General features: G+C 43.4%; 1 protein-coding gene across 2 annotated transcripts in view; it reads right to left on the bottom strand.

The window, feature by feature from the left end:
* Positions 1 to 24,385, bottom strand: part of DOCK11 (dedicator of cytokinesis 11) — a 537,932-nt gene that overhangs the window by 419,722 nt on the left and 93,825 nt on the right. For both annotated transcript variants that reach the window (XM_082263555.1, XM_082263556.1), the window contains exons 8-10: positions 19,253 to 19,430; positions 7,764 to 7,843; positions 2,709 to 2,792 (exon numbers count right to left, since the gene is read on the bottom strand). In XM_082263555.1, coding sequence (XP_082119681.1) covers positions 2,709 to 2,792; positions 7,764 to 7,843; positions 19,253 to 19,430 — 342 coding nt within the window. The remainder of the gene's footprint in view (positions 1 to 2,708; positions 2,793 to 7,763; positions 7,844 to 19,252; positions 19,431 to 24,385) is intronic.

Genomic DNA, 24,385 nt, shown 5'->3' with positions numbered 1-24,385 from the left:
GTGATTTTTTTACCAAAAATATGTAGCAGAAAACAAACTGGCCTAAAATGTTAAAAAATTTCGATTTTTACTTTTTTTTTTTGAGAATTTCATATAAAAAATGTGAAAAATATTATTATTTTTTCAAAATTGTCGCTCTTTTTTAAAGCGTAAAAAATAAAAATCGCACAGGTGATCAAATACCACCAAAAGAAAGCTCTGTTTGTGGGAAAAAAAGGACGTCAATTTCATTTGGGTACAGTATCGCACGACCGCGCAATTATCCGTTAAAGTCACGCAGTGCCGAATCGCAAAATAGGGCCTGGTCTTTGAGCAGCCAAATCCTCCTGGGCTTAAGTGGATACTCGTCAAAGTTATTTTCATAGGAATCTTAGGGGTGACTGGGAAAGTAGGCAGGAACTCTAAGGTTAAGATGTGGCATCAGAGGGTGCCTGCTATGTTAAGGTGAGGGATGAAGCTCACCAGCCATTCAGTACCACATAGAACCTATCAAATTATGTTAAAGACACCCTGCTCAAACCCTATAGCCCTTTTCTACTGTGAATAGGGAATAATTGATATATATCTTGCCATGCACACACAAAATTATACCATTAACTGAGATATTGAGAATACTACAACAGATGATGAAAGCCTTTAAGGGGAGTGTACGGGGGCTTCTGACGGGCTGGTTGTTGGCACCAAACTACTAAGGCTCCCACCTCGCTTCTTCTTGGATAGGTCTATAACCCACTGCTGGTAGTACTTAATGTTTGCAATATTGTGCCAAACTCCTTGCCATAGGCCCTCCCATGACATCCCCGGGCATTAGCCTTTGTATTAACAAGAAAGGAATTTCCACAAAAAGTTCTAGTTTCCTACTTTGCTGTTGTTCTTCAAGATGGCAGTGACACATCATATAACATAGATATGTTAGCCGGTGTCACTTGGCATATTTCACCAATCACATACAGTGGACAGACAATAGAAGCTAATTGTGAAAGCTACACATTGCACATCACTGACAAGTCATCTTTCCTTAGTATCTCTCCTCTCCTTTGGAGCACCACAGCGTTGGGACCCATCTCCCTGTATACTATATCTAGCATTCTGCTCTATTCAAACCAAGATTCACAAAGTGTAGCATCCTGCCCTTTCAGCTGAGATTAACAAGATGCCTTTCATAGCATACCAGTCTATCTTTCTGTAACCCACCCCCCAGTTGGATAGGCCCCCTGATGTTACTCTCTTACTTTCCAAGGTCATTGGTACTCACTCTGAGGGCTCTGACCTGCCCATTAGGCCTTATGCATCCAGCTCTCTACTCCCTTCATGTCTTTCCAGAGATCGGACTGCTGCATATGTACCTCCAGATTATGTATAATTCTCCCAGGATCTACAGGTGGATTAGTACTTATGGCAGAAAACACTTAGCCGGCCAAGAAGGCCTTTTGCATCCCGCTAAAAGTCCAGTTAGACCATGTTCCCAGCCCACTTAGAACATGTTTGGTGAGACAGGATGACTACAGCTGGCTCTTCTGGGTGTAGGTCAATCTCACCCTGGCCTTCTGCCCATTCCGCTCCTTTGCAGTAACTGACTACATCTTCAGGGGTTTGGGGTGTTTGGCTCCCATGTCCAAACTGCACTAGGCTCCGCCCAAACTGGCATATATACATATAGGCACAAACTCTACCAATTACATCACTATAGGAAGGCCTTGTCTAAAAGAGGACCTAACATCCAATTACATAATTCCCTAACTACCACACTATTTTGGGACAGATCTAGCTAGTGGCACATTTCTAACCCCCTCCTATTGGTATTGGTAACAGATCTGCCTAGATGGGTTAGGCTACCTTATAATACCTTATAGTAGACTATAAATTTATTTACACTCAGGGTTAGTGGGGATTATGGCTAGCAAGATACGTCAGCAGAATATTGCAGTGTTGACAGATGTATACAGGTTTACAATGGCAAAGTGTGTGAATTAAATGACTGGCTAGACCAAACTACATATATTTTAACATAAAGGGCTATATATACTGTGTGGCCTCATTCACAGGGGAGTTATATAGAGTACGCCCCTGTGAGGGCCGTGTTTGCCCACATGGGGATGCACAAGGGTCCTGCGCATCCCCATGCAGGCAGGCCTATACATGTTAATTTGGATGCTGCAGCTGTACATACACAGCTGCTGCTTTCAATTTGACAGCCATGTGAGTCTGGATGCACAACAGACATTGTGAATTCGGGGCTTTGCACCTGCACCCACTTGGCTGTCAAATTGGGGGTAGAGGCTGGGTCTGTGCAGCTGCTGTGCCCCAATTAAAATGAATGGGTCTGTCTGCAAAGGGATGCATAGAACACCTGTGCATCCCCATGTGGGCAAACATGCCTCATGTGAACGAGGCCTGTGGGGTTTATTTTCTAAAGTCAAATCCAATGTGCAGTACAAGTGCACTTGGAAGTGCAGTCGCTGTAGATCTGAGGGGGAAATCTGAAATGAGTGGAAGCTCTGCTGATTTCTATCATCCAAACATGTGCAAGCAAAAATGCTGATTTTTATTTTCCTTGCATGTCCCTCTCAGATCTACAGCGACTGCACTTCCAAATGCACTTGTAGTGCACAGTGGATTTGCCTTTAGTAAATAAACCCTTATGTGTTTCAATAATGTCCCTTCTATTCGCCTAGATATGTTCCATACAAAATATTCAGATTACTTACCTGCACATCTGAATCAAATGAGAACAAATTTTGTCGTCCCTCACATCTGCTCATTTTATTCAACTGCTCAGTCTCTCTTCCATACTGTATGGTACAAAATATCAAATAAAACAATGTAGATGAAGACAAAAAAGTACTAAAGAACATTAAGCAGTATCCAGGTACCACTGGGAGGTAAACTGGGGCATGCTTAAAGGTCTTCACTATAACTGTGGTCATTAAGCTTACCATCAACCTGTTCAGCAAAGGTAAGCAATGTGGGGGGGGGGAGGGGGGGGGGGTAAAGGCAGAGCAAGGAGGGGATGTGCAGAGGTAAGGAAGGTGGGTGCAAAGATAAGCAGAGGAGGCACCCAGAGTTAAGAGGGAGGAGGTTTAGTGGAAAGGATGGGGGAGGTTTGGGATGGAGAGGTTAGCAGGGGTTTCAGGATGCAAAGGTGTACTGACAGGGTGGATAAAGATGTATGTCATGTGTAGGGCAGCTCATTATCTTCATTAGGCTGCTCTATGTGCTAGAAATGCAGAAAAAACCTCCCTAACCCTTTTTCAAAATCACATGGTGCCACAGCACTGCAAATTTCAATGCACGGAGGCAGATGCGTGAGGGTGTCATTACAATGAATGGCACTGCTGTGTATCTGCTAAAGGGCAGCACATTTCTGTGGTGTGAGAAAAGCAATTTTGCATGTGTTCCCAACACAAACAAATGTGAATGTAGGCTAATTGTCTTAGTTACAATCAGGGCTGTCTTTACCACAGGGCAAAAGGGGCAGCTGCCCCAGGCCCAGTCATTGTTGTGGGGCCCAAAGCAGCTGCCTCTTGAGCATGCACTTCCTGCAAACAGTTGATAAGTGCATTTGGGAGGGCCCAAGAAAATGTTTGCCCAGGGTCCAATCAATATTAAAGACGGCCCTGGTTACATTAGTGGTCAGTGTAAATCTTCCCATTACATTGGGGCCTGGTGTAGAATCCTTTCATTCACACTAGCGGGAAATGTGAATGCCCCCCTTACATTAGTGGTCGGTGTAAATCCCCTTTACATTGGTGGCCAGTGTAGAAACTCTCCTTGATATTGGTAGTCAGTAAAAAAATACTAAACTTGCATTTGTGGCCAACGTCGAATCCTCCCTTACATTGGTGGTCCATGTAGAAGCCCCCTTTAAATTGGTGGTCAGTGTAAATTTCCAACTACAGTGGTGGTGAGTGTCAATTCCCCGTTACAATGGTGAACAGTGTAGAAATCCCCCTTTATTGGTTGTTGGTGAAAAATCCCCCATTACATTGGTTGTCGGTGTATATTTCCCTTTACATTGGTGGTAAGTGCAGAATTGCCCTTACACTGATGGTCAGTAAATATCCCCTCTAACATCGGTGGTCATGTAGAAGTGTCACATTACGTTTGTGGTCAGTACAATTCTCCTTGACAATGGTTGTCAGTGTAAATTCCACCTTACATGGAGGTCATTGTATATTTCCCCTTACACTAGTGGTTGATGTAAATGCTCATATTACTATGGTATCAGTGTAGAAATCCCTCTTTATATTGGTGGGTGGTGAAGAATTGCCTGTTACATGGTGGTCAGTGCAAATTCCCCCACACATTGGTGGTCAGTTTAAATCCCCCCTCACAATGATTGTTAGGGTAAATTCCCCATTACATTGGAGGTCAGTGCAGAATCCCTCACTATATATACGTGCCAAAGATTTACAGCTTTGCTACAGAATTTGCTACAGAGTACTCCCTCCTAACTAATCCCATCAACCCCTCAGCACTGCCACTGATCACACCCTCCCCTCCCCTCCCCCCTGCACTGCCACTGATCCCAAGAGTCCTAGGATTCCTAGGAGTTTTCTATCTAGTGATGGGTTCCCTGACCACCCCAGCCAATGGTGTGCAGGCAGTGAGCAGATGTTGTGCTTTAACCACTAGCAAGCAATCAGTGAGCTGTAATAATGTGCAGTAACCTTTAGCAACCAATAGGTGAGTGATAATGATGCACAGTAACCTTTAGCAACCAATCAGTGAGCAGTAATAATGTAAAGTATCCTCTAGCAACCAATCAGTGAGCAGTAAGACTTTCCAGTGAACTCTAGCAACCAATCAGTGAGCAGTAATGATGTGCAGCAATCGCTAGCAACCAAACAGCAAGCAGAAATCATGTGCTGTAACCTCTAGCAACTAATCAGTGAGCCCTAATATGTGTTGTAACCTCTAGCAACCAGTCATGAGTGGTAATTATATGCTGTAACCTATGGCAACCAATCACAAATGCTGCCTGATGTGCTTCAGTAAACTGATTTTGAGTCTAGATGTTATTTATTGTATGTCTCAGAGCAGGTGGAGAGCAAAATTGCATAGAAGGGGGCCCAAGACGATGTTCGCCCAGGGTCCAAGCAATATTAAAGGAGTTGTAAAGTCTCATGGTTTTTCATCTTAATGCATTCTATGCATTAAGGTGAAAAACCTTTTCTGCTTCAGCTGCCCCCAGAGCCCCCCCCCCCCTTTTTCTTACCTGAACCTGATGGTTCCGACGAGCACGAGCCCAGCGGCTCCAGCCACTGTCTCGGGTCCTCATTGGATGGATTGATGGCAGCAGGCGCCATTGGCTCCCGCTGCTGTTAAATCTAGTGTCATGGGAATCGGGGACGGGCCGAGTCCTGCTGTCTTGGTCAATGGACGCAGCAGCGGGACTCGTGAGCGCGCCCGTACGGGTTCCCCCATGGAAAGTGGCTCTCCGTGGGGGCACCCAATGAAGAGGAGGAGCCAGGAGCGATGCCCGGCGACTGCCCCCAGAAAAGGAGGATCAGGCTGCCCTGTGCAAAACCCTTGCACAGAGCAGGTAAGTATAACATGTTTATTATTTAAAAAAACAAACCTTTACAATCACTTTAAAGACGGCCCTGCCTATGTTTCCTACACAGAGGCTTGCACCTATGATCTTGTATGATTTCTGTAAATTCAGGTTTAACAAAAAGATAATGACAGGGCCAGGGGGAAAAGAAGTGGCCATGCACTAGGTGGAACCACCAGAGACTGAGACATGATGACACTTATGATGCTAGGTGGTCCAGAAGTTTTAGTTCTCTGCTAAATTAAAGCTTGTTTAGCTGCTTAAGGATTTGTATTTCTTTGCATCCAGGTCTGAGATTTAAAAAGCTCTTTCACAGCTCAGTCCTGTCTGGCAAGAGATCTGATTTAGCTCTGCTGCAGTTATTTAATACTTTCACCCCCACCTTGTGACTGGACAGTGAAAGGAGAATTAGCGCAGTGATGTGCAGATCTCTTGGTCGCTCTGCTTCCTCCTCCTATCAGCATGGTCCCTGTCAGCACATGAACTAAATGGCTCCTTGTGCTGCCCCTGTCTGAGGTCTGCAGTCCAGGAACTACAAGAGGTTGATACCAAGTCAAATTCAACATGATGAGATTATCAGACGAATGATCAGCCATTTTTTTTTTTTGCATGGCAGTCTCCATATAAAAAATTAAGAGGATACTAAAGTAACGAAAATTCTCTTATGACAGAATAAACATTTGGAAGTGATGTATTTGTATTGTATTGAATTTGTATTTATTTTTTTCGGATGAAAACTGTACTGATTAAACAAAAATCATACCATTTGGTATCGTACTAGAAAAATTTACATGTTTGTCCCTTTGGATAATTTCGGACAAAGGCGTTATACTAATGATCAGATTATCATACAATGAAAGCAATTTTTTTTTTACGATTTTCTGATCGTGTGTACTAGGCTTTTTTTTTTTTTTTTCCTATTTATTTTATTTATTTTTTTAATTTTAACACAGGTTTTTAAAAAAAAAAAATCTGATCACTTTTATTGCTGTCACAAGCAATGTAAACATCCCTTGTGACAGCAATATGCAGTGACAGGTACTCTTTATGGAGGGATCGAGGGTCTAAAAGACCCTAGACCCCTCCACTACACTTTCATGTATTCAAAACGCCGAAAACTGCGTTTTTGAATACATTCACTTTTTGAATCTGCTGCCTTTAGCAGCAGAGTCAGCCGGACATGACGTCATGAACGCCGCCTCCGGGTTACGTCATCGGAGACCCGATCGAAGCCGCTTCCGCCTTGATCGGGACTCCATCCAGCCGGCTGGGTGCTCGGGTCTCCCGGTGGGACGGAAGGCGGCGGGAAGGGGGGGGGAACGCCCCCTCCCGCTCGCCGGGGTAACAATCGAGCGGCTCCCGAGCCGCATCGGTCATTACCGCCGGAAAGCCGACCGCCGGCTCTACAAAAAGGGTACCGGGGTGATGCCTCTAGCTAGAGGCATCACCCCGGTACAACCACGCAAATTCAGCCGACGTAGGTCTACGTGGCTAGACGTTAAGTGGTTAAGCTGGGTACACAGGGATTGATTTTTGCTAAATTTTGATTGGTGTTTAGGCCTCCCTGTTTGACAGAAGCTGATCAGTGGACTGGCCTCTGTGGAACAGACTCAGTGTAATCTGAGAGTCCCCACTGGCAGAATAAAATGTTCCAGGGGGAGGGGGGGATTACTGCATCCACATTGCGTGTGGGAATGCAGGAATCGGTTCGTTTTTCTTCGTTCAGCTGCTGGCTGAACAAAAAAAAAAAATCACTGTGTTCTCCTTTTAATACATTTTAATTTTATCACACTTATTTTTGTAGAGTCAGCAGTTAAAAGCCAAATATACACCTTTTGCAAAGGGATTTTGCTCTCCATAAACATTAAGCTTGTGCATTAACTAGGATAAACTGCTGGAGGCTGACCTCTGATTGGTTACTACAGGATACTGCACATTGAGCCTTTTTATTACAAAAGAAGAGTAAATATATTTTAGATTTGGTTGCACCTTCATCAAAATATACTTTTACTTGTTCCATATTTATTCAGTATTACTTAATGTAATAAGAATGAATGACTACAACATATTAAGGAAAAATTCCAAGTCCATCACTTAATCCAGACCAAAATGTAAGAGTGTGGAAAATTGCTTTTCAGGCCCATGGTTGATTCTCTGCTCTTATTTCAGCTGAGCTGTGCAGTTCCAAGCCCATAAAAACTGATACCTTCACCAGCTCGGGGTGCATGCTCTTCTCCAGGCTTTCCATGATGTTTTCTGGCTTCCCAGCACCACCGCCCTCTTCATCTGTGCAGGGAGAAAAGCAGATGTGAGCAACGGAAACCTTCTGAGTTCCCCTTTCTAAGTAAAACAGTTCCTTTTTACACTCTCATGCTTCTCAAGTAATCCTGTTAAAGCAGAACTCCAGGTAATACTCAATTTAAAATGTGCTATCATAGTCTTTATTAGCCTTTTTTCAAACAGGGTTTCATGGAACCTTAGAGTTCCTTCAGGGTTTGCTAGAGGCTCATTGAGCAATGAGGAATTTCTGCCTGTAACCACTGACAGTATTGATTATTTTAGCTATCTGTAAGGGAGGATTCTTCCCAATGACCAAAAATCTAAGAAAGATCTTCCCACTATTGTACCATGAACTGTAGATAAAGAGTAAATATTAGCAGGGGTTTTCTGAGACCGGAAAGAGTAGTTTAGGGTTCCTCCATGTTAAAAAGGTTAAGAAGGGCTGGTCTATATATTTAGTTCCCATAATCCTCTGCAGAAGAAGATGTAATTAAATTTTGGGTATCACAATTCTGTGTAATCACAAAGGGGGTGACCCTTGAAGCTCCACCCCTACTCTTTTGGGGTTGAGGTCCATCCCAGCAGAAACCTTTTTTGGTTGAGTGGGAAAGGGTTAGAAGCCCTTTCAGCTTTTTATTGCCTCAAAGAAAAGGTAGGGGTGAGGCACTGGACATCACTCTCCAATTGATACAAATACAAGTCCTTAGCTCAGCCCAATGGCTTAGGTTTAACAGCTCTTTTTTAGATGGGGGCCCTTCCAAGCAGAAGACAACCCCAAATTGAGTAATCTATGTAAATTTGAGCAAGAAGGAACGCAAGGTGTTCCTTCTGACTCACATATTCATAGTGTTCCTATTTGAGAAGTGTGAGTCCACGTAATGCAGTGCACTCCCATTGGCTATTAACCCATTCTGAACAATGGGTGGTGTGGCGACAAAATAATAGATGGCACCATGGTGTACCGCATTAGTGAATACACAGGAGCTAAGTATGTTTTCCCTCACTTTGTACTCTAACAGGAAGTAAGGAGACCTCTCTAAAATAGGTGAAAAATCAAAAAGCGTCACCAAACACCGTCTTTTGCATAACTTTGGAGTGCTGGTGACCGTTTTTGATTTTTCATCTTTTTGAGAGTATTATCCTTACTTACTGTCAGAGAGGATACAAAGAGAGGGAAGATGTATATTCTTCCTGTGTATGTAATATGTGACAGAACAGGTGAGGGGAAATAATTTCAAAGGAGACACAGACAACAATAGGAATACATTTTCTAGTAGGCAAAAAGTTTAAAACCTCTTCTAGGATGCTACACCTGCTTACCTCCAAAAACGGAAGGTGATCGGAGGGCAGCCATGAAAATGGACAGCTGGTCCATTAACATCTGACTGCCCATAGAGCAGAGCGGGCCGTGTCTGTATCTGCTCTGCATAAGTGGTGCAGACACAGACCTGTCATCTACCCGCTCTGCTCAGCTCAGAAGGAATCAGAGGACAGATCCCCTGCTAAGAAAAATAAATCCAGCCTGTGTGAAAAGGGCCTAAGGTCCACCAAATTTTGGCTGGAGATAGTCCTTAATGGAAGTATAATCATCTAAGCTCTGGCACCGGATCAGGCACGTCAGGAAAAAAGGGCATAAACTTCTAGAACTGCATGCTTAGAAAATTAGGTAGCCCTTCATGCTAAAGGAGATATTTGCCACTGATTACTATAACCCAACTAAGGACAAATAAGAGACTGTACATGTGATGTAACCCTTAGAATACCTCAGCGAGACTTGTTTCATTTTTTGACTGCTGTAATGACAATGTTTTTATGGTTTATAGTCATCATACTGCACAATATTGAATAAAGGGGAATCTTTGTGTTTACATTTTTAAACATATTTATGTGAATGTGATCAGCTTTTTGTAATATTTTTTTATTAAATGGTAATGCTCCCCAACACGTGTTTCTATAACAGCTTCAACTTTCCTGGGAATGCTGTCTACAAGCTTTAGGAGTGTGTCTATGGGAATGTTTGACCATTCTTACAGAAGCGCATTTGTGAGGTCAGGCACTGATGTTGGATGAAAAGGCCTGGCTCGCAGTCTCCGCTATAATTCCTCCCAAAGGCCTTAAATTGGGTGGAGGTTAGGACTCTGTGCAGACCAGTCAAGTTCCTCCAACCCAAACTCGCTCCTCCATGTCTTTATGGACTTTGCTTTGTGCTCTGGTGCGCATTTATGTTGGAACAGGAAGGGGCCATCCCTAAACTTTGAAATTGTCCAAAATGTCTTGGTATGCTGACGCCTTAAGAGTTCTCTTCACTGGAAGTAAGGGGCCAAGCCCAACCCCTGAAAAACAACCCCACACCATAATCCCCCTTCCGCCAAATGGTTTGGACCAGTGCACAAAGCAAGGTCCATAAAGACATGGATGAGCGAGTTTGGAGTGGAGTCCTTGGGCACCCACAGGGACAGACAGACAGATAACTGTGTGTATGTAATAGATATACACATTCACACACTCTGCTACTTAATCCTTGTTGCACATATGCTCCTTCACTCAGCCCTACTTATCAGCAAAGAGCCTGCTGATCACCACGGGAAGTGTCACCCAGCATCTTGTGCGCTGTGCATCATGTGATCATGTGGTCACATACTATATGATGAGAGCTATCTGGTATTTCCCCAGACCAATTGATGCTGTGCAGACAAGTAGGTCAGCGTGTGGAAGTATTTTCTGCATGTAAATACTATACTGTAGACCAGTGTTTATTAACCTTTTTTCAGTTGAGGCACCCTTTATAATTACAGACAATCTTAAGGCACCCTTTAAAATTATGGACAGTCTCGAGGCACCCCATATAAAATGTAGGAAATTATTCTAATAGTTTTACATAATGCAGCAACATCTAAACATAGGATACCCAAACTTAGAGGTAATTTATTCTTCAAAAGCAAATACTTTTGCACACTGGTACTGACTAGTATTCCAATGTTTCTCTTCTCCCTCTATTTCTCTCCATCAGTCAGCTAATGTGACCTCAGTGCTAAGGGAGAAGGGCACAAGAGGGTCAAACAAGGATGCAGACATCCTACTTATTAACTGATGATGTCATTGGTTGCTAGAAAGTCGTAATGGTGCATAATGAGAACCCGTGACGTGTATCTAAAAGGCAGGTCCACCTTCTGACTTGTATACAATCCTTGATACATTTTTTGGCAATTTTGCCAAGGCACTCCTGAAGAAACCTCAAGGCACCCCAGGGTGCCTGGGCACCCTGGTTGAAAAAGGCTGCTGTAGACAGCCACTGCCATGCCACAACCAGCAGGGGCCAGTAAACACATAGCCCACACCAACAAACATCTAGATAAATACTGTAGGTGGAAAAGGGAAGTCCTACCTGTTTGCCAGGAGCCAGGTCACAATTATGACCTCTGATCTCATGCTACAGTGTGGTAGTCCACAGCCGCTAGGTTTCAGTATTTAAAGCAAAACATTTTATTTTTTATTTAGTTTTGAATAGAGAAAAGAAGGTAAGAACCCCTATAAGTTTATTTGTTGCTGTCTGTTTTCTTGTTGGAGATTTTCCTTCACTTTCTATCCTCAAGACACAGCAGGAAGTAAAAGGAAACGTCTCCAAAGGGACAGGAAATTCCCTCTTACAGCAAAACAAGTTTCCCCATTGGAAGATTTCCTCCCAAACCCTCTTCTGGGGACAACAATAAAATGAAAAATGTCTCAGCACTTTCTGTTGCAGTGAAAATGGTCACTAGGAAAAATAGAAATGGTGAACTTACCTAGTAGGGACACAGATCGCATATCGCATGCCGCGGTTCTGATCCTTCTGTACTCTATCCAAAACTAGAAAAACTTGGGCTATAGATATGAAATCTATTTGGAGTGCAACAGGTGGATCAATAATTAGAAAATCCCTATTTCTGACATTTTGCATGAATGTCACACTGTGTGTGCTATAAATAAAATCATGATATATACAGTATAAGTGCTGCTTATATTATGTCTCATATCATTTGGTTCAATTTATGTTTTTTTTCAACACAGTTTTATACATAAATCTTCTGTTGAAATTTATCACTTTGGCAAACATTCTCCAGTATCAGACCCGGTCCACACTAGCACGACTTGTCAGGCTGACAAGTCGCGCTCCCTCGCAGTCCATTGACTGCTACAGGACCCGTTCTAATAGGAGCAACACAAGTCGCTCCGACTTAGAAAAAGGGTCCTGTACTACTTTGGGGCGACCTCGGAGCGACTTGCATAGACTTCCATTATGTGAAGTCCCTGCAAGTCGCTCTGAAGTCGTGGTGCATGGGAATGCACAAGTCGCCCCCGAAGTAGTACAGAGACGTGTCGCCCCAGTGTGAACCGACTCTTAAAGAAAACATCCATAAAATAAAATAAATAAAATAAATATATATATATATATATATATATATAGTATCTCACAAAAGTGAGTACACCCCTCAAATTTTTGTAAATATTTTATTCCATCTTTTATGTGACGAAACTGAAGAAATGACATTTTGCTACAATGTAAAGTAGTGAGTGTACTGCTTGTATAACAGTGTAAATTTGCTGTCCCCTCAAAATAACTCAACACACAGTCATTAATGTCTAAACCAGGCATGTCCAACCTGCGGCCCGGGGACCGCATGCGGCCCGGAACCACAGGCAATGCGGCCCACTGCCCCCTGACAATTTATTTTTTTTGCTGGGGAGGAAGGAAATTGAGTCGGGGGCACGGCCACAGCAGCTTCCAACTAAATGTAGACAGAGGCTGCCTTGGAGGGGAGGGGAGGAGGGGGGGGGGGGCGAGCGTGGCCAGATTACAAACAGAGCGGGGATCTCCTGTTTATCCTGCGGCTGCTGTCATATGAAGCCCCACCCCCTGGACAGCACATTGGTGACGTCTATCATAGGAGCTGGTCCAGGAGGCAGGACTTCGTATGACAGCGGTTGCCAGGTAAGCGGTAGCTTTCCGCTCTGTGTAATTTTGCGGCTCTCCTCTCTCTTCATTGCAGACTGCATTGGATGGGCACGCACTGATGAGGCTGCATTGGATGGGCTTGCACTGGTGAGGCTGCATTGGATGGGCACTGATCAGGCTACATTGGATGGGCACGCACTGGTGAAGCTGCATTGGATAGGCACTGTTTAGGCTGCATTGGATGGGCACGCACTAGGCTGCAAGTGCCGTGCAATCTCCCGGCTGCTGCGGGAGACTTAGGATGTCTGCAGTCAGTGACAGAGGCGCTGCTTCCTGTATAGTCCTGGCTCTGTCACAGGCGGAGTGATATGAAATGCACTCCGCCTGTGACAGGAGCCATACAGGAAGCAGCGGCTCTGCTCTCTACTGCAGTCGCTGCTTCCTCCAGCAGTACCTGCATGACCAGCATTACCTGCCAGCAGTATCCGCCAGCAGTAACTGCACCAGCAGTACCTGCCAGCAGTCTGCAAAATCAGTAGAAAAGGTATGTGCATTAGCGTGTGTAAATTGTTGCAATATGTTTTTATTAACTAGTTGTGTTTTGTCATAGTATATCATGTCCTTGTTCATACATGTATTTTCATACATGACATTTTCTGGCTGCCTATGTCACATGTGCTAGGGGTGCAACTAGCCCCCAGCACATAACTGTAAATATCCCAGCATGTGCAGTGTTTCTGACTTCTAGCACCATGACCACTTCAAATCACTGAAGTGGTCATGAAGGTTAGAGTGTTCCTTTAATATCTCTCAGAAGAAGTAAACCTCTTAATACTGATTCCATTTTTCCATTTAATTCCATCATCCTCTAGTTGTGTTAAATTAGTGCTGGGGACGGGGCGTGGCGGCACGGGAAGGGCACGGCAGCGTTTTATTACTTATACCTTAACTATAGTATATATTTTATATGCGGCCCGAGAAAATTTCTCTACACTCAATGTGGCCCAGAGAGGCCAAAAGGTTAGACACCCATGGTCTAAACCATTGGCAACAAAAGTGAGTACACCCCTAAGTGAAAATGTCCAACTTGGACCCAATTAGCCATTTTCCCAGCATGGTGGCCAAGACCATACAGCAGTTTAATAGGACAGGTTCCATTCAGAACAGGCCTCGCCATGGTCGGCCAAAGAAGAGTACAAAGAAAAGTGTGTCTTGCCTACAGTCAAGCATAGTGGTTGGAGTATCATGGTCTGGGGCTGCATGAGTGCTGCCGGCACAGGGGAGCTACAGTTCATTGAGGGAACCATGAATGCCAACATGTCCTGTGACATACTGAAGGAGAGCATGATCCCCTCCCTTCGGAGACTTGGCTGCAAGGCAGTATTCCAACATGATAACGACCCCAAACACACCTCCAAGACTACCAATGCCGTGCTAAAAAAGCTGAGGGTAAAGGTGATGGACTGGCCAAGCATATCTCCAGACCTAAACCCTATTGAGCATCTGTGGGGCATTATTTTGAGGGGACAGCAAATTTACACTGTTATATAAGCTGTACACTCACTACTTTACATTGTAGCAAAGTATAATTTCTTCAGTGTTGTCACAAGAAAAGCTATAATAAAATATGTACAAAAATGTGAGCGGTGTACTCACTTTTGTGAGATACTGTGTATATATATATATATATATATATATATATATATATATATATATATATATATACATATATATATGTTTTTTTTTTATAAATTTAAATCTTAAATAAACTGGCTAAAAAAAGAAGATGCACCGAATTTTTATTCCTGACCCCCAATTTGCTGTTTCTTTTCATATTTTCTTATGATGGCTGTGGCCAGTAAACATTTCAGCAACCCTTTCAGCTTACTACACAAGTCTGCACATTGTCAAAGGATGTACAATGCAGTGAATCCAAAATTTCTTCAGCCTCTTTCCATGCATGCCAAGCCAAAAGTCAATCTCAGGAAATGTTTCAACGACAATCAGAGCCAGTTATTTTGCCGCCAGCTAACAGCTGCTAAATTTACTAAGGCTTCACATAGAATATTCTCATAGCGATAGACGGCTTTTTTCTTCAAAACACATTTTCAGGGGTTGGGATGGATAGCCTTTTTTTTGTTTAGAACATATGGAAAATATAAGTCTGTCATAAAAGTAACACTACAAATGTTCTAAAGATGGTTCACTTTACAGTTACTTTTACGGTTTACCTAAGGTCTCATTCACACCAAACTGCTTGCTTTACCATGCGCAAAACACATGTGCTTTTATGTGGTGCGCATTTTGTAAAGCACTGCGTTGTGTTTTTGCGTGCCGTGGTGGGGTGTTCCTTTTTTTTTTTTTTCAACACAGGGTATTAGTTTGAACTGGCATCCTAGAAAACAAAGGATATTTGCCTAGTTCATGCACTGGAACTACACTCAATGCAGGTGGTGTGAACAAGTCCATCATCTAAAGCTCCTTGTAGATCAGAGAGGAAGAATCACTACAGCAGGCACATTCTGACTGCCATCATGGCAAGCAGTATGCTGCAGATAGCACTGTCAACTTTTCATGTCTACAGGTATCTAAACCCTTTTGGCATTTTTTTTTTTTTTTGCACACATACAAAAAATTATTTCAGGCCTGAAGATTAGTTAAAACCTCCAAATATTTTCTGAAAGCAGAGATCCTAGAGAATAAAATAGTGGTAGTTTAAATTTCTTATGTCACCTGATATTTGCGCAAGTTTATCGAGCGTAAAATTCCAGTAGCAAAATTTTAATTATTTCCGGGCACAAAAATGTTATATGTGTTTTTTGAAAAATATCAAAGACGAGGTTGCGCTGCGTAATTAATTACCCAACATGTCAAGCTTTAAATTTGCATGAGGTTATAACACGAAGACAAACTTTGGTATATTTTTCATAGGCAAAGCTTTAAAAGCCCCTACATGTTATACAGTATGTTTAGAGTAGTGAATAATGGCCCTAGAATTATTGCTCTCACTCCGGCATGCATGATGATATGTAACATGTGTATTGCAAGTGATGTTTTATATGTTGGTGCCCCGATGGGTGCATTTATGCTCGTGTGTGCACATTGGTTTTTGTCGCTTAGGAGACAAAAAGACCCCTATGTGATATCATAATTTTAAGATAGTTTCTCTTTAATGAGACATAATTTTCCGTCCACCTGCCTTCCAAACTAATATAGTGACATCAGAAATTGAAAGTGACATTCTACATGTCACTTCCAGGTTCATTCTAGCTAGGGGATATCAATGAACAGATGTTACTTGGTCTCCCTCCAGTCCACCCAAGGACATCTGCCATGTGGGTCCCAGGCCCACAGGTGAGACAGCTGAGCCTGAGATGGTGAAGGGGGTAGCACTGACAGTCAGCTTGTGGAGTGTATACACCATCAGCGGTCGTAAGCCTAATGGCAGTGGCAGTAAAAGGTGAACTACTGTATAGATGTGCAATACCTGGCTGATCCCTGTGGAAGCTGGAAATCACTGTAGTAGGGACCACTACTACAGGTATTGCTGCTGACTTCCGGGTCCCATGCCAATGGGCTGCTCTGCTACTTAAAGGATAAGTTCACCATTTGGGATAAAATAATACAGTAAATGCACATATTTTTGCAGGGAAAAAAATGTGCATTTATAATTTTTTATCTAAGGAGCCTGGAAATCATTGCACCTGTGATCAGTGAATCAGGAGTGCCACGCCAGATTCCTGCAAACAAGCCCTGCAGTGTTCAGCTGGAACCTCTATACGGGCTGACTGTTTACATGCTGCAGGGCTTGTGAATGAACTACGAGGCTGCTCATCACCACCTCGCAGTCCATTGAGAACAACAAGCCATCGGCCGTAAAGGCTGACCATAGTTGTAGTTTGTGCATTCACAGGAAACTGTGAATGAATTACATGGCTGTGTGGGTGGAGCGACAAGTTATTTTAAAATAGTGACAGCGGGCATGGGGAGAAGATCCCGACCTTGCTGTCACAAAGAGCGAGGAGAAGAGGAGAGGGTGCAGCTGCTGGAACATGCTACATGGTCCACCCCCAAATACGGGGGGAACATGTAACATGTTCCAAAAGGTGAACTTAGCCTTTAAAGAGGAAGTAAACTCTCTTTTTTTTACTTGTACCGACAGGTAAGCCAATAATAAGGTTTACCTGTAGGTAAGTTTAAGTTTGCACAGTTTAAGAGATATTCAGAGTGCATGCAGCCAATGACGTCATCAGTGCATGCGCTCTGAAGGTCCAGCTTACCATGCTGGACAATCAGAGCCCATGCCAAAAAAAGGCGGCTCCCGCGCACATGCGTGGGAGTGATGTCATTGCGGCTCAGCCACTCACAGCATTGGAGCCCGCGAACCCAGAAGAAACACTAGGGAAGATGTCAGCCATCTCAGTGGTGTGCGGGAGCCGCTAAGACAGCTTCATCATAAGGTAAGTATTTCATAATGAGCTAGTAAGCGATGCATACTAGCTCATTATGCCTTTGTCTTACAGGTTTTTTTTGGGGGGGGGGGGTTTCCCACAGGGAACCTCTTTAACGACTTTCTGAACCACCCACTGCATATATACTGCGGCAGGCTGACTCAGCTGCCCCCATTAGGAAGTGGGGAAGCCGATCCACGCGACCGTCAGCCGTTAATGCCGTCGGACACCCGCGATCGCTCTCCGCTGAGAGAGAACGACAGCTAACTGTTGAAAACACAGCAGACCATTGTTTTCTTAGGAATGAACACAGAAGCCTGTGTTCCTCCTATATAGGAACACAGGTCTCTGTGTTGATTCCACAAGTCCCTCCCCCATACAGTTAGAAAACCCTCCCCTGCCAGTGTCCTTATTACAGTAACAGTGCATATTTTTAGCACTGATTACTGTAGTAATGTCACTGGTCCCCCTAAAGTGTCAAAAAAGTCAGTTAGGGTTTTGATTTGTCCGCCGCAATGTCGCAGTCCCGCTAACAATAGCAGATTGCTGCCATTACTAGTAAAAAATAAACAACAATGAAAAATTTTTCCCCTAGTTTGTAGACGCGATAACGTTTGTGCAAACCAATCAAAATGCGCTTATGGGGATTTTTCTTTTTTTACCAGAAATATGTAGCAGAATACAAATTGGCCTAAAACGATGAAAAAATTTGATTTAACATTTTTTTTGGGGAATGTTATATAGCAGTAAGTGAAAAATATTGTTTTTTCTTTTTCAGAATTGTCGCTCATTTTTTTTGTTTATAGCGCAAAAAAAAAAAAAAATTGCACAGGTGATCAAATACCACCAAAAGAAAGCTCTATTTGTGGGGGGAAAAAAGGACATCAATATTTTTAGGGTACAGTGTCGCACGTATCTGCGCAATTGTCAGTTTAAGTAATGCAGTGCTAAATCGCAAAAAATGGCCTGGTCATTAAAGGGGCAAAGCCTTCCGGTCCAGAAGTGGGTAAACTGATTGTAAAGCCTCAAGGTTTTTCACCTTAATGCCTTCTATGCATTAAGGTGTAAAACCTTCTGTGCTGCAGTTCCCTCCAGATCCCCCCTTTTTCTGACCTGAGCCTGATCTGATCCAGCGATGTTCACGAGTGCAGCGTTTCTAGCCGCTGTCTCTCTCCTCATTGGACAGATTGATAGCAGCGGGAGCCATTGGCTCAATCAAATCGAGTGACACAGGAGCAGGGGGCGGGCCGAGTCCTGCTGTTTATGTCAATGGATGCAGCAGTGGCACTCTGGAGTGAGCCCGCACAGGTGCCACCATGGAAAGCAGCTTTCCCTGGGAGCAACTGATGAAGAGGAAGAGCCTGGAGCACCGGCAGGGCACCCCAGAAGAAGAGGATCAGGGCTTCTCTGTACAAAATGATTGCACAGAGGAGGTAGGTATAGGCATGTTTGTTATTTGTATTAAAAAATAATTAGGCTTTACAACCCCTTTAAGGAACACAGGAGGCTACTTGCCCCTTAGGGATACCATCCAGAGAATACTTTGCATTTTGTGTTGTGTTAGCAGCCCATTCAATTTGGATGGACTGGCAACATATTAGATTGGACATGCACCTTTTATTAATACAGCAACAAGAGGTCCATTACAGTGCAGGTTTTTTTTTACTGTCCCTGTACGGGGCAATAGGGTGCATTTACAAGGAAAGGCACCACACAGCACTGCACCAATGTGAAGGCAGCTTAAATCATTTTACTGTAGCTCACATAATCGGTGAAATAAGCCATTTTCTGTTTATCAGCAGCCAATTTTGCAATTTTTCCCTTATGGAAGAAAATTTCTGCCACCGATCCTGCAGATCCGGTTCCCAAATAGAGGAAGCAATGGTCAGAATTGTAGAACACATGGCAAGAAAACATCAAGTAAATAGCCAAGAAAAAGTAATTCATTTACTCAGCTGCTCTCAGATCAGTCCTATGAAATAGACCATGCACTCTGCACAGCCCTTAACCAGCATCTAATCATTCTTTAACCTTGTACAGGATCAGCTGTGTACTTCTTCTCCTGAACCAAGCTGTCTGTGTTGTACTGAATGATTTTCTTCAATGTCAGCAACCACTCCTCCATTTCCTGTTCCGTCTCTGCTGCCAGATGATGGCTGGACTTATCTTGCATCCTCAGCTCGAAAGCATTGCGGCGCAGCTTTGGACACTGCAGAAACAAGAGAGGCTGCGCTGTCAATAGAATCCAGGGACAAAACTCACCAAAATACATTTCTATGAAAACTGAGAACGTCCTGCTTCAACCTATATGAACTGGATGAAATACAGGATAATGTGTCTGAATTCCCCCAGAGCAATATAGACAATACAACCTGCAATAGAACTTTTTGAAGCTTTTATTTGACACATAACCAAACCCAAGCATGGCCCCATCAATGCACACTTATTTTTTGTATTAATTATAATTATTATAATTACTTCATGTAAAAAACACAGCAAGAAACCATCATTTACTAAAACTAATTATGTTTATGTGAAAAAAAGAATTTAATAACTCATATACTGTGGGGCCCTGCTTGTACTTCATAAACCCTAAAGCCAAATGCCAGGAATTAGACAAAAATCTACCCTTAGAGTTTTTACACATGGATGGCAGGGGGGGTCAGTAAATACAGGCAGCTGAGCTTTGGTTTTAACCGGTTGCCGACCGCCGCAAGTACATATACTGCGGCGGTCAGCCCCGGCCAGGCAAAGTGACGTACCGGTACGTCACTTGCCTGTCACTAGTTTGTGAGCCAATAGCGGGCAAGCACGCACCCGCCCCGGCTCGTTCCCTCGGAAGTCCGTGCGTTTGACCGGCGGACCCGATGTCCGCCGGTCACTCGGCGATCGACGGTGGAGAGGGGGAAAGGCAGGCGGCTAATGTAAACAAGCCGCCTGTCATTCTCCCCTGTGTAGGAATAGTGATCATACGGTTCTACTATGTAGGACCGCTGATCACTTCCTACACCAGTAGCCATGTCCAATCACAGTTAGAAGCACGCCCCTAGGGACACACTTAACCCCTCCTTCCCCAATAAAGTTAACCCCTTCTCTGCCAGTGTCATTTTGCAGTAACAGTGCATATGTATAGCACTGATTACTGTAGTAATGTCACTGGTAACCCCAAAAGTGTCAAAAATGTCAGTCAAGGATCCGATCTGTCCACCGCAATGTCGCAGTACCGCAAAATAAATTGCAGATCGCCGCCATTACGAGTTAAAAAAAAAACACCAAAAATGACAAAAATCTTTCCCTTTGTTAGTAAACGCGATAACTTTTGCGCAAACCAATCAAAATACGCTTTTTGCAATTTTGTTTTTTTTACCAAACATATGTAGCATAAAACAAATTGGCCTAAAATGTTAAAAAATTTTGATTTTTACATTTTTTGGGGGGAATTTCATATAAAAAAATGTGAAAAATATTGTTATTTTTGCAAAATTAACGCTCTTTTTTTGTTTATAGTGCAAAAAGTAAAAATCGCACAGGTGATCAAATACCACCAAAAAAAAGCTCTGTTTGTGGGAAAAAAAGGACGTCAAATTCGTTTAGAAACAGCGTCGCACGACCGCGCAATTGTCCATTAAAGTCACACAGTGCGGAATCGCCAAAAAAAAAACCCTGGTCAGAAAGGGGGTAAAATCTTCTGGGGCTTAAGTGGTTAACAACTCCTTGGCCGCCCACCTGAATTTTAACATTTAAGTCTGACAGGGTTATGTACAGTACATGCTGAGACCGTAATGCAGTCGCACCTCCTGTTTTTTTATTTTCTAGTGTTTTTTTCCCATGAAAGCAGAGTTACACTATAATCTATCTGTGTATAACCAGTATATTTAGCAAAGTGTTAACAAAGCTCTGTAAATTATTGTGATTAATCGTAGGCCATAATTGTTGTACAATTATAATCAATGTTAAAGAGTAACTCCACTTTGTTGAGAAAAAAAAAATCCCCCTTGGGTGATCTATGCACATTGCAAGGATTTTATTAAACTTTGTTGCAGATTTCTACCTTTTATTATTCTGAAGAAATAGCCGTTTTTCTGTGTCCATGTGCAGAATGAATCTGAATGGGAGTGATTTATACGTATCAATCAGCTGCTGCACCTGCAGGGTGCTAATGAGGAAATTGGCAAGGTATGCATCCCTTTAAACGTGATTTCCCTTTGGATGTATCTTATCAAAAAAAATATTTGGTTTTCTTTTTGTTGTTGCAGGGGATGCCTAAAATCTAACTTGTATCTTAGTGCAGACTTCTGGGAAAATCAGTAAGCCGATCACACGATCAGGAAATGACATTTTCAGGCGGGGTTCTGTACAGCATCTGGTAGCCATATTTCATTGCATTTTACAGAAATTGACAGCGCTGCAGGCTAAAAAGGAAAGGTAATTTTAATAACATATATCTATAATATGACTTGAGCCACATGGAATAAAATTATAAATGCAACACTTTTGTTTTTGCCTCCATTTTTCATGAGCTGGACTCAAAGATCTAAGACTTTTTCACAAAAGGCCTATTTGTGCTAGTGAGCACTTCTCCTTTGCTGAGATAATCCATCCACCTCACAGGTGTGGCATATCAAGATGCTGATTAGACAGCATGAATATTGCACAGGTGTGCCTTAGGCTGGCCACAATAAAAGGCCACACTAAAATGTGCAGTTTTATCACAGCACAATGCCACAGATGTCGCACGTTTTGAGGGAGCGTGCAATTGGCATGCTGACTGCAGCTGTTTCCCGTGAATTGAATGTTCATTTCTCTACCATAAGCCGTCTCCAAAGGCGTTTCAGAGAATTTGGCAGTACATCCAACCGGCCTCACAACCGCAGACCACGTGTAACCACACCAGCCCAGGACCTCCATATCCAGCATCTTCACCTCCAAGATCGCCTGAGACCAGCCACCCGGACCAGCTGCTGCAACAATCAATTTGCATAACCAAAGAATTTCTGCACAAACTGTTAGAAACCATCTCAGGGAAGCTCATCTGCATGCTTGTCGTCCTCATCGGGGTCTCGACCTGACTGCAGTTCATCATCGTAACCGACTTGAGTGGGCAAATGCTCACATTCAATGGCGCCTGGCACTGGTGTTTTCTTAGATCTTTGAGTTCAGCTCATGAAAAATGAGGGAAAAAACAAGTGTTGCGTTTATAATTTTGTTCAGTATATATTATTTTTTATCATTTGCTTTTTTTTCCCAGGAAAATGGAGTTCCCTTTAAGCTACATTATTTGAGAAAGGATTTGTGAGATCAAGTGAGATCAAGAGAAGCTTTTACAAGGGAAATGATGAAGATAGAATGTCTATTTTTGTATACAGAACAGAGAAGGCCACTGCGTAAGGACTGCATGCATTAGCAGTAGTGGTAACTGTATGACCGGAACTTCCATTAGATATATAATTTATACCTTACTTAAAAGAGAAGTTCGGGAATTGAAAAATACAAGCCATTATACTCACCTAGGTGGATGCAACTTTCCCTCACTGCCTCTAAGGCTGAGAACTGAGCAATCGGAGACCACTGATTGCTCAGTTCTCAGTCTCCAGTGAGCAAAAAGCAGGTGACTATTAGTTAATGGCTCTTTGCTCTGCTCCTTGAGACCCGGTTCACACTGATGCGAGTGCCGGGTTCGCATGTAATGTCGGAGCGCACTGCTCCGACATTACATGCGATCAGCTGTGCGGTGCGAGTTTAGCCATACAGTTTGTATGGCTAAATTCGCATCGCACCCGGTGCAAACACGCACAGGAGGCATTTTTGCAGCCGCATCAGGATCGGATCGCACAGCGGTTCACACTTGTGCGATCCCATCCTGTGCGAACTGCACGATCGCACTGCGATATGCGATCAAACTGGGGGTGTCGTTAAGATTACATTGACACCCCCAGCGGATCGCATATGGCAGTGTGAACTGCCGGGGGTGCGTGTGCGATGCGGAAAAAGGCTGCGAATTCGCAGCCTTCCCGCATCGCAATAGTGTGACCCGAGCCTCAGTGCTCACTGGAGTGCCGGGTTGGGGAGGGGTGGGAGCAGCTGGCTCAGTTTTCCAGTGGCTCGCTGCGAAGCTGAGCCAGCTGTCTGTCAGGCATCTGGATGGACCCCAAAATTAAAGTCGGTATTAATCCAGAGTCTGGACCGCCTGAGTGAAGTCAGCCGTCAGCAACCCACTGTTGGCTGAAAATGAGACACAGGAGCGCAGAACGAAGTGCACACATGTGGCCTACAGGAGAAGTAGGGCCAAAAGAGCTTTGGCCCTACTTCTCCTGGGCAAAATGATTTAGTCAGAAAATACTATTTCTATGTATGGATTCTGAACAGCTTTGTCCACCAAAAACTAAGTGTGTAGAGGATTTATCTACCAATGCCTTCAGTGAATGGTCCGATATCTCAATGGCAATATGGGCTAGGTGCGAGAGCATGCACATGGCTATCCAGAGACACGTAGAGAAGCGCCACCTAGCATGGAGTACATGTGACCGTCAGGGTATACCTGCTGTGAGCAGTTGAACATAGTGTGAGTGGTAGGGGTGTGATTGAACATAAAGTTTCTGCTACAAATTGGGGAAAAAAGCGACGGAGATGCATGAAGTGTTGGTGCAAGTGTACAGGATGGAAGCCGTGACCAGAAAATGTGTTTTTACGATGCTTTTGCGTGAGTACAACAAATTCTGGCACAAGATCGTTGACTGACTCTACCATTGATGGTGAATAGCTATTAGCAAGGACATGGTGGGCATGCGCACCATCACCTTCAAAGATTTGGGTAAGCAGAAGATCTGTTCCTGGATTCCTAAAGAGGCCTTTGATGACAGTTTCCAGATTTTATATGAATGTTGCCAAAAGTGTGTTTTGAAGGATGGTGATTATTTTGAAGGCCAATAAAGGTAATTTTTTTGTATCTCCTAATTTCTGATACCATTCACCAACCTTTTTAGACACCTCGTATGTGGTAGAGAGTCCTGACAGAACCAACCACTACCAGAAACTCATATTTCAGCCAATTCAGCAGGAATCAGCCATAATTAAAGCAGGGTATGGCCAGTTTTAGTGAAAACACAGAATCAGCAAGATTTTGCCAAGTGAGAATTTAGAGAAAGCATTACTACCAGAAGAGGA

Source organism: Pelophylax lessonae, assembly GCF_965119305.1.
Source record: "Pelophylax lessonae genome assembly, chromosome: 7".
Taxonomy (NCBI): Eukaryota; Metazoa; Chordata; class Amphibia; order Anura; family Ranidae; genus Pelophylax; species Pelophylax lessonae.
The sequence above is the reverse complement of the archived record's forward strand: the minus strand, read 5'-3'. Positions and strand labels throughout refer to the sequence as shown.